A 13,107-nucleotide genomic window follows, 5' to 3' on the forward strand; every position below is an offset into this window, starting at 1 on the left:
AAATGATTTGTCGCCCACAACACAGAGTTGGAAAGAAGAATCGACGCCGCCTCAAGTTGTGACGGGGTTGTGAACACAGCGGCGATGGCCATCATCAGACGAATATCCAGACAGACGTCGTGCCAGGCTGAGAATCAAACCCCTCCCTCGGCCTCGACAGCGCTGTATTTTTCCCGTAAACGCCGTCGTCCGCACGCTTGACGTGCGGGTGTCACACACCGTGTCAAACACGCCACGCGTCAGCGCGGGCGTGCGGCTCAGGAGTCACGTACAGTAACCTCCGCCCACTGCACGAGCCGCCAGCTCCCTGATTCAGACGGATGATGTTTCTTGTCGGCCTCGCCTGCGCAAGACTCCAGGTTCTGATAAGAGCACGGGCACGGGGGCAGTAACCGCAACGCTCTGGAAATCTAGATATGAAGTCTGTGTCATGGTGAATTTATGGAGTCAGCTGGGCGTTGCGTCGCGAGGGGCCTCGGAGAACTGCGCGTGTGTGTGTGTGTGTGTGTGTGTGTGTGTGTGTGTGTGTGTGTGTGTGTGTGTGTGTGTGTGTGTGTGTGTGTGTGTGTGTGTGTGTGTGTGTGTGTGTGTGTGCGGGCGCCTTTAAAACACCCTGTGCCGCAATATCCATCAAGGCGGCGGAGAGGAGGGGTCGTACGATGGCGCCACGCGACCGGTCATCTGTTCTGCTCAAATCACTGCAATGTCCCTCTCTAAAGTGGAACATTGCCTTCCTTGCAAATCTTGTCTTCTCCATTTCTTTTTCACCTTTCTCCCCCTCACTCTGTCTCCTCGTCTCATCTCTCCCTCCATCACGGGCTCGACAATAGGCGGAGAGATGTACTGTGCGCTTTTTGTGCGAGTCCCTCCGTCGCGTTCACCGTCCGGGTAATGGCGCCGTCATTTACCCGCTGTGTCGAGGAGCCCTTGAACATCACAAAAGGCCCCCCCCCCCCTTCCCCCCTCCTCCTCCCTTAAAGAAAAGTACGTTCCATGGATTTCGGCTCTTCGTCTTTGTTTTATATTCTCCCCTCGCTCCGCCACCTGTCTCTGTTTCCCATCTCATTCATGATTACAGCGGTGGGGCCCTAATTGGAGCGCCGCTGTCGGAGCCGTGCCGTGTCTGCGGCCATCCATCAGGCGGCTGGATGGAGCGGGGGCTTAGCACGCTGCTGGGGCCGGTCCCTCACCCGCTGATGGCATGTCAGGATAACCGGTCCGAGAGATTGCAGAGAAAGCGGAGAGAGGGATCAAAGCATAGAAGAAAAACATTTAAAGAGCTTTTATTGCCTCTTTGGCTGAAAAGTGGAGAGGCAATGGGAAATTGCTGTTTTTGTTTTTCCAGTGTTCATGCTGCCGCCCGTCCCCCCCGGATGCTCTGACACGCCCTTAACACTCCCAACAAAGTCTGGATCGATCCCCGGCATGTTCAACTTTTAGCGCAAAGTTAAATAAATGGAATGATTTTTTTTTCCTTTTTTGGCACTTTTCTTTTTCAGACGCTCTTTGAACCGGCACGACCTCGAGGGCCAGAGGCCAAATGTTGATCAGTCCGACTAGAGATCATTTGAAAAAGTCACTCCTTCAAAATTGGCATCTTAATATTTGTAAAATAATTTGTTGCTTTGAATTCTCTTTTTACAAAAAACACTATATGTCCATTGAAATTCCAAATAATGTAGAGGGGGAAAACCATACAAGAACAGCCATTTTTATTCTCCCTTAAAAGTGATGCAATTTAATTTATTTATTTTATTAAAGTATTGGTCAAAGAGCAAAATTATGATACCCTTCATTGGTAAAATAAGTTTATTTTATTTTATTTTTATTTCATAATTTCTCCTCAAATGTAGGGCCAAAGATTAAATCTTCTATAGATCACACAATTTTTTTCCAACTTTTATTCATACAACTTTTATTCATACAACTTTTATTCATACAACTTTTATTCATATAAATTTCTTGCAAGACGGTTTACACTGCAGAATGCAAACACATAGGATTTATTAAGTGTCACAATCTGACATCTGATTATTTCTTTGAAGCATGTTTTGGGGAGGACAATTTTCTTTTTTAATCTTGCATAATAAATTATGAGGGAAAGATTTGAATGGTTGTAAACATGGACTACAACAAAAAAAGAAAAAGAAAGTAGGAGCACAGTTGCTGCACAGACTTTGCTTTGTGCCGAGCTTCATCCACAGAGTTGACGCGGGGGGGGGGGGGGGGGGGGGGGGGGGGGGGGGGGGTTTGCTGAGCTTTATTTCTGGTGCTATTTCAGCTTCGTTATACAAAAAAAAAAAGGGCCGAGGAACGTTTTACAGGAAAGTCAACCCAACGTGTGATGACGTGTTTCGCTATGAACCCAAGTGGTCGTCTGTCTGATGTGATGTTGTCGTCCAATTCTAAACTTTCTTAAGATTAGATCTCGGCCATTTTCTCTCTGCTCCAACCTGACGGAGTCTCACCTTCTGTCAGGGTTAAATCGATAGGTGAATAATCTACGATTGAGCCGTGTGTGTGTCTGTGTGTGTGTCTGTGTGTGTGTGTGTGTCTGTGTGTGTGTGTCTGTGTGTGTGTGTGTGTGTGTGTGTGTCTGTGTGTGTGTGTGTGTGTGTGCGTGTGTGTGCGTGTGTGTGTGTATGTGTGTGAGTGTGTGTGTGTGAGTGTGCGTGTGCGTGTGCGTGTGTGTGTAATTGAGGCTGCGATGTGTTTTGTCACTTCATCCCCTCGGCCCCATAATGCGTTTGCGTTTTCCAGCTCTTGACCGCCCAGCGCCAGAGTCGGTCGGTGGCGCTGCCGGGGGGGAAAAAAAGCTGAAGGTTTTTAAAAGCCGCTCGGTTGGAAGGAGATAGGGAAGTTGTGATTTATATCTGTGTGAGACGAATGTCTCCGCCACTGTCTTCGTCGCTCTGGCAGCCACGGGCTGATGCATTAATCCGTGTCCCTTCCGTTTGCAAAGGGGGGGGGCAATAATCGTTCATCAAGTCCAGCTCGGGCCCCGCCAGTCGACCGTGATGGGGGGGGGGGGGGGCTTTCATATTCATCCTGACTTCATTGGCCCTTTTTTTTATTTTTTGGGCCCCGCCGCCCATCCGGACAGTTATGAGGGCACGAAGTGAGTCGCTCACATAAAACCGCTTGTAGACGGAAGGATAAACGTCAGTGAGTGAAAGACCCCTCGCGGTCTCAGGGGCCTCTTTACGAGAGCCAACGAGCTGCTGCCTCACGAGCTCGCCGCCGTGACACTGAATCACGCTCGGCCGCGCTTTGTCGTTTCTTTTTCTCTTCTCATTCACGATGTTTTGATGAGATTTTCATGATGTGGGTAAATGTGCGTATGCACACGAGGCGCCTGAGTTCCAGTGTGCACGTGATTTATGCGCCACATTAAATCCTCTGAACTGAGCTATAACGGCTCTTGTTTTTTTTTTTTTTTTCACCGTTGGGCGCATTATGCCTCTGCGGGAATCATTCTCTTGTTATCTTATTTGACATCCGCCAGTTTATGAATTATGTCGTATGCTCCGTTTTCATGGTCTGGTTTTTACGGCGGACAATAAGTCACCTTTTCACAGCCTTGGCGTTTCTCCCAAATGACATCATTTCCTCTTGGCGGGATGTTTTCCAGGTTATATTTGGTACGTAACGTGAGGGGCGGGGTCTTGGACGGTGCTGCATTTAGCCTCCTGTTCTTTTTTATGAACACGTTTTCATTCCACAAAAATTTATGTTGCTGAATAATCTCTCCATTTTCATCTCCAGTTACATTTTCAGAATTTATTTTTTTTTTGGGAAGGGAGTGAGAAAAACACGAGATAAGCCGTCGGACTTCATGTTTACTTGCACACGAAACACTACATACACAGGAGGGAGGTGTGGATATAATTGCAGGTGAAACACATCAGGGCGGGGCACACAACCACAGGAAGCGGGAAACACACAATGGCAGGAAGTGAAGACCCGAAACAAGCAAAATAAAACAGGAAATGAAATATCAAAATAAAAGTACACGTGCCCCAAGTGGCAGGATGACACCTGACAATGACAAGGGGTTTTAATAAGTCCACTGTTTGTCAATTTATTTTTTTATTTGCTTTCTAATATTCTTGTGCCCCCCGCCAACAAACTTACACAGTGGCTAATATTTGCGTTCATTTTAGGTTTTCCCCAAAAAATGATTCAGTTGATTTGCATGAAATGATAATCTCTTTAATATTAATGAGGTGTCGCTGTGCGTGTAAAAATAAAAAACGGGCTGCTTTAGAGCATCTCAGTTGTGAAGCTAGAGTCATGTCCTGCACACACACACACACACACACACACACACACGCACACACACACACACACACACACACACACACACACAGTTCTCTGAATCAACCCCAGGTCTATTTACATAATACTGTGAGACTGAAGACGGGCGGCTCTCCCCGCCGCTCGTCCAGCGTTTGCCTCGGCCGCCATTAATCAGGAGGTGATGTACAGACGGTCCCACTCGCCCCCTTTCACCACCTTCTGTATGCTTTTTTCCTAAACCCACCCCCCTGCATATCAAAGATCCCCGTAGAGATGCATGCTCAAATTTGAGAAATGGAAACAATCTATGTGCATATAGTATATGTGCTATAAATATTTATAGAGAGGATAAGAGCTTGGCATCTTGCGTAGTATTAGAATTACACTGCGGCGGCGCCCGGTCATTTATTATGTGTTGTTGAGGTTATCAGTGATTTAATCCCGTGTGTGAGTAAAAGGATTTTTACGGTTTATTATCAATTTTTTAAAGGTTGCATTACTTCTCGGCGCCGGCTGGTTGATTAAAAGTCATTGCGGTTCCTTGTTGGTCTTTTTCTCTTATTATGTGGTGAATGAAACGGGCTATTGTTGATATAATTAACCATGCATCATTTCCTTGCTTCAGGGTGTGTGTGTGTGTGTGTGTGTGTGTGTGTGTGTGTGTGTGTGTGTGTGTGTGTGTGTGTGTACGACGGTTACTTTTCTGAGCTTCTGGGTACGCAACTGTAACGTCTGTTACAGTTGCAATAAAGGCTCAAAAATGTATTGAAAATATCTAGTTTTAATATTTCAATCACACCAATGAGCCACATTGTTACATTGGGTGATATGTTCCTTTATTATGAGGCTTCTTCATGCTGCTGGAAATATGATACCAAGAAATTATATAGTAACTTATAGTAACTGTTCAAAGTTTAATGTTTGTCAAAAAAAGTACAGCGACCTTTTGTAATCAATAAAACTATACTTTACCTTACTTCAATTATGATAATTACAATTGTGCTCTATTTTTACATATTCGTTCTATTATTAAAAAATGATGAGTCTTCAAGTTATATCTAAAAAAAATAAATAAAAAAATAACCCACTGGAGTAAAGTTCAGTCTGACAGCGACTCCATGGAAACCAAGCTCCTTCCTGATCCACATCTGGAAGAACCAGATTGCGGCAGATAATTGTCATTTCACTCATCTCCCCTGTTCGCTTAGTGAGGTGTTGTGTGTGTGAGTGTCTCTTCTGTGTGTGTGTGTGTGTGTGTGTGTGTGTGTGTGTGTGTGTGTGTGTGTGTGTGTGTGTGTGTGTGTGTGTGTGTGTGTCTGAAGCGGAGCGCACCATACTGCCGTGTATTAGCTTCAGCCTCCCATCGCTCGTATCTCTCATTATGTTTCCAGGTGACTGAGCCATATGGGCCCCATCCATCCCGATGTCCGTCCCTCGTCACGACGAAGGGTCGTTTCACTCTTTGCTTTTCTTCCCCGACACTTTGGTGCAGTCGCACGTCCGTCCCCTCGAGCTTGACACAAGCTACTTTATAGTTAAAAAAATAAGTTAAGGCTTAAGGTGTTAAATGTTAAATAATTGTTTCCCTCATGAATACGGTTATCAGTGGAGCGTCCTCTTTTTTTTAAATCACAGGTCCAAAGCTAATTGTAGCATTTGATTACTAGAATTTAATAAGTACATTATGTTGTTTAACAGTCGTATTAATGCTCACATTAGGTGTTGGAAACATTATTTGCAGACATTTCCTTCTGTCTGAAAGGTCTTGTGGCGATGGCTAAAAGCTCTTTAACACCTCTTTTCAAAGTGGTTAAGGTTCATCCGGACTCCCGGGAGGAGCTGCTGTGATTCTGTGGACAACACGGGCCAAACGGGGGGAAAATCCTTTTGGGCGGCACAAACGTCCCGTGTGGTTAAAAATCTGTTTTTAAAAGTCTTGCACTCTGAGTCACACACAAAGATTCCGGGGGGGGGGGGGGGGGTGATGCTCTCGTCCCGCAGTTTCCAACGTGACGTGTGAAGCCTTTATATCCGATTCAGTGCAAGCCGGTTTCACCCTGCCCGCCGGGATTCGGCCGCCACACAGAGGCGCGTTTGTCCGCGTGTCAGCTCGCATCAGGATCGTCGTGTCTGATGTGGCCCGGGGCGGTGTTGTCCCTCTCCGCAGGAGACACCGTCCCGTTGAGAAAGCTTTATTTTATTTTATTAGTTTTTTACCTCCACAGCTGCAACGAATCCTTTTTTCTCATAATCAGCATATCGGTCATTTTCTGCGGATAATTGATTAACTGTGACGGAAGGGGAAAAGGTCAAACAAATCCCCCATCATAATCCCGTTTCCAGTGCACGGGAGCACATCTTCGAGTCCAGTCTGAAAGCCCGAAGGCTGTAAATGTACAAATGATCAGAGTGATAATAAATCCTCCGATCTCAGAAGCTAGCAGCCAGCAAACATTTTGGCATCTTTGCTCAGCAAACGATAAAACAATTGGTTCTCATAATAATTCCATTTGTTTTCTGTCGGTCGGCTGCTCGTTCCACCTTTATATGGCTACAGTTGTGCATAAAATGGCAAATGAACGAGGCTTTTGTGTGCATTACTAAGCTACACTGTGTTTTATGAGTATAATCAGTAAATGTCACCGCTTTTATCTCATGAACTACGATCCCATTAAACCCTCTCTCTCTCTCTCTCTTTCTCTCAGCGCTCAGTCCGTGGATATCGACTTTCTCCCACCCGGGTGTGAGGGACTACTCCCAGCTCACCCTTGACCTGACTAGGAATGAGCTTATTGTGGGTGCCAGGTAAGGAACTGTAAATCCACTCGGCTTCTCGCCCCGCAGGGCGCATTAGTCAGAACGCGATACCCTCTCTCTTGACTCACCCCCGTTTATGCGGATCAGCACTAAGTGCTCTGCCGAGGCCTCGTCGGGACGAGTTCGGGCCTCGGATTTGGCCGGACGGGCGGATTTGAGAAGGAGTACGTCATGCCACAAGTGTGTGTGTGTGTGTGTGTGTGTCATGTTTTCATAAGCTTTTCCGATCAGCTTCGCCTGGAGTTGACAGCAGCTGACAAGGCTCCGCCTCTCCTCTGATACTTGAATATCATTAAAACGCATTTTATTTCATTTTATTTGATGGCCAGAGGTCAGTCCGACCTCACACGTCTCCCTGTCCTCTCTCCTCCATCCAGAAACTTCCTGTTCCGACTGGACCTCAGCAACATGTCGCTGACACAGGTAGGCGCACGGAGGAGTTCATTTCTCTCTGCCCAGTTTGTTTTCCTTCATTTTTTTTTACATTTTTTTAAAGCTACACTGTGTAATATTTAGAGGAACTTGAATATATCGTCCATAACTATGTGTTCGTGTATGTATAATCACCTGATGTTCTTTCGTCAACTCTGAATGAGTTAAATATAGTCACATGACCTCTGCGTGAGTCGCCATGTTGGCTGCGTCCTGTTGACTGCGGTCGCTGCAGAAATCGCTCCAGAATACGTCGCACTCGCGTCGAATTGTCAGCCGCTGCCGGAAATGGAGTCGGCGTTGCGCCGCCGTAAAGTGTCCCCCCGTCGGGTTGCTCGGTTGGTTGCGGTTTGCAACTTTCCCGCCGGATGCCGCCAGGAAATTGACACACTGTGGCTTTAATTCTAAAGGATTTCAAATGTGATACTGTTGTTTCATATTGAAAATGTAGTGACACAGTGTCATGTTCTGTTGTTCTCACTGTTGTTCTCACTGTATCCCGGGGGGGGGGGGGAACCACCAGAGCTATGGTTGTGGTTTTGTAGTTGTGCACTGTGGCATCGACGGAGAATCTGTCGCACGCCGCCATTTTGGCGAAAACCCACGGTCCAGTTGTTTGCTCCTTTTGAGACGTGGCAGCATTGTGCGAGAAGTAGTTGTTCAGACCTTATGATTGTTTTTTGAATATTTCTACTAAATTCTCCACCCGTTGAAGACGAGTCTCTTCTGTGATCGAGGCTCGTGCGCTGGCTGACCGAGCCTCTACAAGTGTATCTGTCCTCATCAGATATTACGCCTTATGCTTTATTTACCTTATTGTTCTGTCGAAGGCAGTCGCTCTTGTAGCAGGAAAAGTCATTATAAGGAAACATCTGCAAGCCGGAAAAGCTGACAGCAATAAAAATTTATTGCTGAAATAAAAGCTCTTTTTTTCTTTCTTTTTTTTATAAAACCAAAATTTTGCATTTGGCCTGTGAGCACACGAATGAGCAACTGGCAGTGTCTTCTGGAGAGTGGTTGCATGTGTGTGTTTTTAAAAAAGGGAGGACGGGAGTGAATGCAGTCGAGGTTGATCGGCGCCAGCTTGTGTGTACTCGTGCGTGTGTTTCGCATGATTCATGGCGATCTTATGATTACCTCCTCTGGCAGCAGTTCATCACAGAAATGTAATAACACCAGTTACAAGAGTTTTTTTGTTTGTTTGTTCATGAAATAAACTTTGAGAGGCAACCAGGCCTTCTCCTCTGACGACCCCTGCTCTCATCTAAGTGCTGTTAAAAGCTTCTTCTTCTCCTTCTTCACCACCGTCCCACCAGCTGGACGCCAACTCTTAATTTCATGTCCAGATTCATATTTTAATTACGGAGCTTGTTGCTCGGTGAGGAAACAATCAGTACATGTAGTTCACATTTCATTCTGCATCTTGTCGCAGAGTTTTACTTTAACGATATATATTTTTGTCCATGATGCTCTTTGACTTGAAGTTGCATAGCGCTTCCTTGGCCTCTGACATTAGAGCAATTTGAATTTGCCGCGTGCCAAGTAGCGGCTTGATAGAAAATTGCAAATGAACATAATAATTATTTACACTACAATATCTGGCGCTTTGAAATCCCCAGTATGTCATTTTTCCTCAGTTGGGGAAATATTCCCGAAGCCCTCCTCGTCGACGGGCTGTATTGACACCCTTCGGATTAAGAGGACGTCACGTTGTCGATAGAACACGGCGTGGCCGCGATGTCACGTGTCCTTTCCTTCGATTTTCTGCCAGTGAAAAATTTAAAGCCTCATTTCGGCGATGATGCTTTAAATCTGGTGACTATTTGTTCCGTCTTCTGTTTGAACTGCTGCTGACTAGAACTAGGAATGTTAAAAAAAGACATACTGTATATTCCCAGACGTGGCCAAACCTCTGTTGTGTTATAAAAGTGAATGATGGTGATATTTATTGACATGACTTGACATGAATTACCTTGAGATCGGTGCATATGCTGTGGTACGAATCAACATAAATATTAGTTTTTACCGTCCACATTGTTGCAGAGAATATAATTAAATTGTAGGGGTGTGATGAGTCTGTTCACAAAGACACACATGCATCTCCTGTGTGTGTGTGTGTGTGTGTGTGTGTGTGTGTTATAGTATTGTGAGCGTTGTGCATTAAAGTAGTTTGGGTGTGTGAGCTCCGGATCACAGGTTGCCTTATGTTTGCGTCAGGCATCTCAAAAGACAAGCCCCCCCATTTCTCTGTGGGACCGTGGGATCTGTAACGGGCGCATCACTGTCACTGAGTAAAGACAAGCAGTGTGTATTTAACCTCAGAGTTCAGTGCACACAGGTTCCATCCTTCAAACGTCTGCTTCACTTTCTTTTAAGTCTGACAGTCAGCGAGGAGCATTCCAACACACAAGAAAGAAGCAGAGGTCTTGGAAGAAAATCCACTGTTGCTGCCGGACTTGCAGGGACCATAGTTGTGGTTTTGCACGTTTTCCATTTCTTATGAGGTTGAATTTTCCAAATTTTGAAAACAAATTTCTTGGTGCTGCATTAAAAGGAACCTCCGACATCTGAGATTCTTGTTTTGGCTGCCGAGAAACATGCAAGCGGTGTTGTTGCATTTGCAAAAAAAACGGAAGGCAAACAGCATAGATGCTGTCAATTTTGGTAGATTCTTGGATAACTTCATGATGTCTGCTCTTCCTTACCAACAAAGAAGTTTCTGTTTTTAACAGTTCTCATCTGCTTATGATGCCTTCAAGAACAGTTGGCAGACATTTACACGGTTGGAACCGTCATCTTTCCATCATCTATGCCGCACTTTATCCTTTAAGGTGCCCAGCTGGCATTGGGCAGCCTCACTACTGTACATTGTGTTTAATGGGAAACATCCATTCACTTGAAGCACCAACATTCGCCGGCCGTGCACAGGCGTCTGTCACCACTTTTCTGCCTCTGAACCCATTCAGACGAACCGAGAGCAGCGTACGAAGCTTGACTTACATTATCATTTCAGGGGACAACAGCCCGCCTTATTTCACGCAGCGTGTCGCCGCGGGACGAGCGCTCGACTCGACTCGACCCGGCTCTGTCTGACAAAGGCCCCCTTTGACAGCAGCCACAAGTGAGCGACATGATGCGCAAAGCCGCCGCCCGCGTGTCACCGCCCATATCAATGCGCCCTTTTGTCTGCGCGTCCTTGTTGTCTCGAGAAGTTGACTTACGAGGGGTTTTTATTTGTTTTCCGCCCCGGGTCTCGTTCCGGGACACTGTTCTCTTTGCCCTGAAACCCCCCCCCCCACACACATCTTCTGTCTCAACGTACGTAGGAAGCTTTACACGCATATTCAAAGAGCGTGTGCACAAATACCCAATGCGTGCTACCTAGATTGTCTAAATCAGTCTTTGTCCCCCTCGCCTACGCCCGCACATCTCCTCGGCTTATTGTGAGCTGAGGGGATGAATGAGGTGGATGCTTCTCCGCGCCGGCCGACGCAGAGGTGTCGTCCCCGATGCCAAGGCTGAGAATCAATGCGAAGATTATACAAACTGTCCGATGAAGCGGGGAGGAGGGGGTCCGTGCCCCCCCCCCGTGCTCATTTGCCAGTAAAAAAAAACCCCGAAATTCAGCTCGTCCAAAGAGACGGAGGAGGAGGGCGGCATCTTAAAATACTCCCTGTCTTTTGTTGTATAACCGAACGGAAAACGAACCCAAATCTCCCACTTGCCAGTCCGGGGGCCGGCGCTTTCAACGCGAGAGGCTCGATTCCCCCCCCCCCCCCACCCCCCGGAGGGATTTAGTTTCTCCCGCACCAGTGATGTGTTGCTTAAAAACCCAAACCACCTGTCAAGAGACGTGGGCCTTTTTTTCTGCACTGGATGTGTTTGTTTGAATCCAAACCGTAGTTCAGTCGCGTGTCGCTCCCTCGTGGCGCTCGGCTCAGTTTGTTCCTCGTCAAAACGTGGCTCTTTCATTGAGTTATCATTCTAATCGGCTGCCAGGAAATTACGTCAGCACCCATTGGCGTCTCCTATGGTCTGATTCATCCGGTTCGTTCCGGTGCAAAGATGCACATTTACTGACCGTGTCGTCTGTCGCTGTCTTTGTGTTCAGATTGTTTTCAGGTCTTGAGATTTAGAAGTAAGTGTTGCGCATGATGGCATGGTATGACTTTTTTTTTCACAAAAGGTGACGGACATGTAACAAAAAAAACTATCCGCAAACTTCATTTTGTGGCTCAGCGGCCGCCCTGCCTATCTGGGAGTCAGGGCGTTGTGGAGCTGGATTTGTGATTTTTCCTTCGCCAAGTTTCCAACCAGGACACACAATCTTTCTCACGACTGAGCTGACAGATAAATGTTGGAGATCTCAGCCGGCAATGATGGAGGGAGGGAGGAGGGGGGAGGGAGGGGGGTTCAGACTTGAAATAAGCCACCGATTCGGTCAATAATGATTCAGTTCCCTCGGTTCAGCTTGGTGATAAAGACGTGTTTGCTCCCAGATAAGACCATACAAGAAATGTACGGCAACACGTTACAGTACGTCATCGAGGAATTTCATCTCACCTGTGTGTCCCCCCCCCCCCCCCCCCTCTCTCTTCAACACTTATCCAAAGCACCTTGCACAATTTAGCCGTCTATTGAGGTCGTCCTCCTCTGCTTCGTCGTTGTTCTGCAAGTCTCTGCAAAAACAGAACTGTCGCTGCTTAGATTAAATCAACCCCGTCGTCACCAGCCTATAGCGTCCTGCTTTGATTCCATGGGTCCTCACGGGTCCCCAGTCTCTCCGTGCAGGCTCTGCAGGGAGCGTATGTTCAGAGCTGCTGCGTAATTATTGTTCCTCTGGGTTCTGAGCTCTGAAACGGCACTCTGACCCGAACCAATCATAGAGCACCTCACTCAGGTGCATTTGCGGTCGGCACTGTAAACGACCAGATTTGCAGCCAAAACCGCTCAGTATGCAGATTAGCGGTGCTTTGAAATGCATGCGCGTTAACAATGTCCCTGACTGTTGAGGTGTTTGCATGTGTCACTGAAATGTACACGACAAAGTAAAAAAAAGGGAACGAGGTGAAGTGACCCTCATCGCCAGTGACCCCTACGACAGGCTGAAACTGCTTGAATGCTAAGTGCGCCGCGTGCTCGACTGCCGAGGTCAAGGGCGTGACCTTGTTTGACGGCGGCGGCATCAACCGCCAGTGGTGAAACGTTAACTGCAGCCAAGTACAACCAAGTGGACCATTGAGAAAGAAAATGGAATCCAGCAAAGCATCACTGGCTTTACCTTTTAAAGTAAAGGTGGTACGTCGAGAGCATATGGTGAAAGTCATACTGATGCCATTTAAAAAAAAAAAAAAAGGCTCGCTGATGGACTGGAACGCCAAAGCTCGCGTGTCTACTCTCGGTTCGCTCCCGTTCATCCATCGCGACCGGTTGGGCCTGGGGGTTTTTTGTTCAACCGGGCCATTATCAAGGCCCGTGACCACCTTCGCCATCCATCCGCCCTTTTACAGCGTCAGCTCTTCTCTCCCCTGTGAAGCTATTACATAGTGTCAGTGTGTG

At 46.9% G+C, this 13,107-nt stretch overlaps 1 protein-coding gene across 7 annotated transcripts in view; it reads left to right on the plus strand.

The window, feature by feature from the left end:
* sema5ba (sema domain, seven thrombospondin repeats (type 1 and type 1-like), transmembrane domain (TM) and short cytoplasmic domain, (semaphorin) 5Ba) overlaps positions 1–13,107 on the plus strand; it is a 128,424-nt gene that overhangs the window by 54,171 nt on the left and 61,146 nt on the right. For all 7 annotated transcript variants that reach the window (XR_007032128.1, XR_007032129.1, XM_047337327.1 and 4 more), the window contains 2 exons: positions 7,005–7,104; positions 7,494–7,539. Coding sequence is in view for 5 of the 7 variants with exons in the window: in XM_047337327.1 (XP_047193283.1) it covers positions 7,005–7,104; positions 7,494–7,539 (146 nt within the window). In the remaining 2 variants the exon portion in view is untranslated. The remainder of the gene's footprint in view (positions 1–7,004; positions 7,105–7,493; positions 7,540–13,107) is intronic.

Source organism: Scophthalmus maximus, chromosome 14, assembly GCF_022379125.1.
Source record: "Scophthalmus maximus strain ysfricsl-2021 chromosome 14, ASM2237912v1, whole genome shotgun sequence".
Taxonomy (NCBI): Eukaryota; Metazoa; Chordata; class Actinopteri; order Pleuronectiformes; family Scophthalmidae; genus Scophthalmus; species Scophthalmus maximus.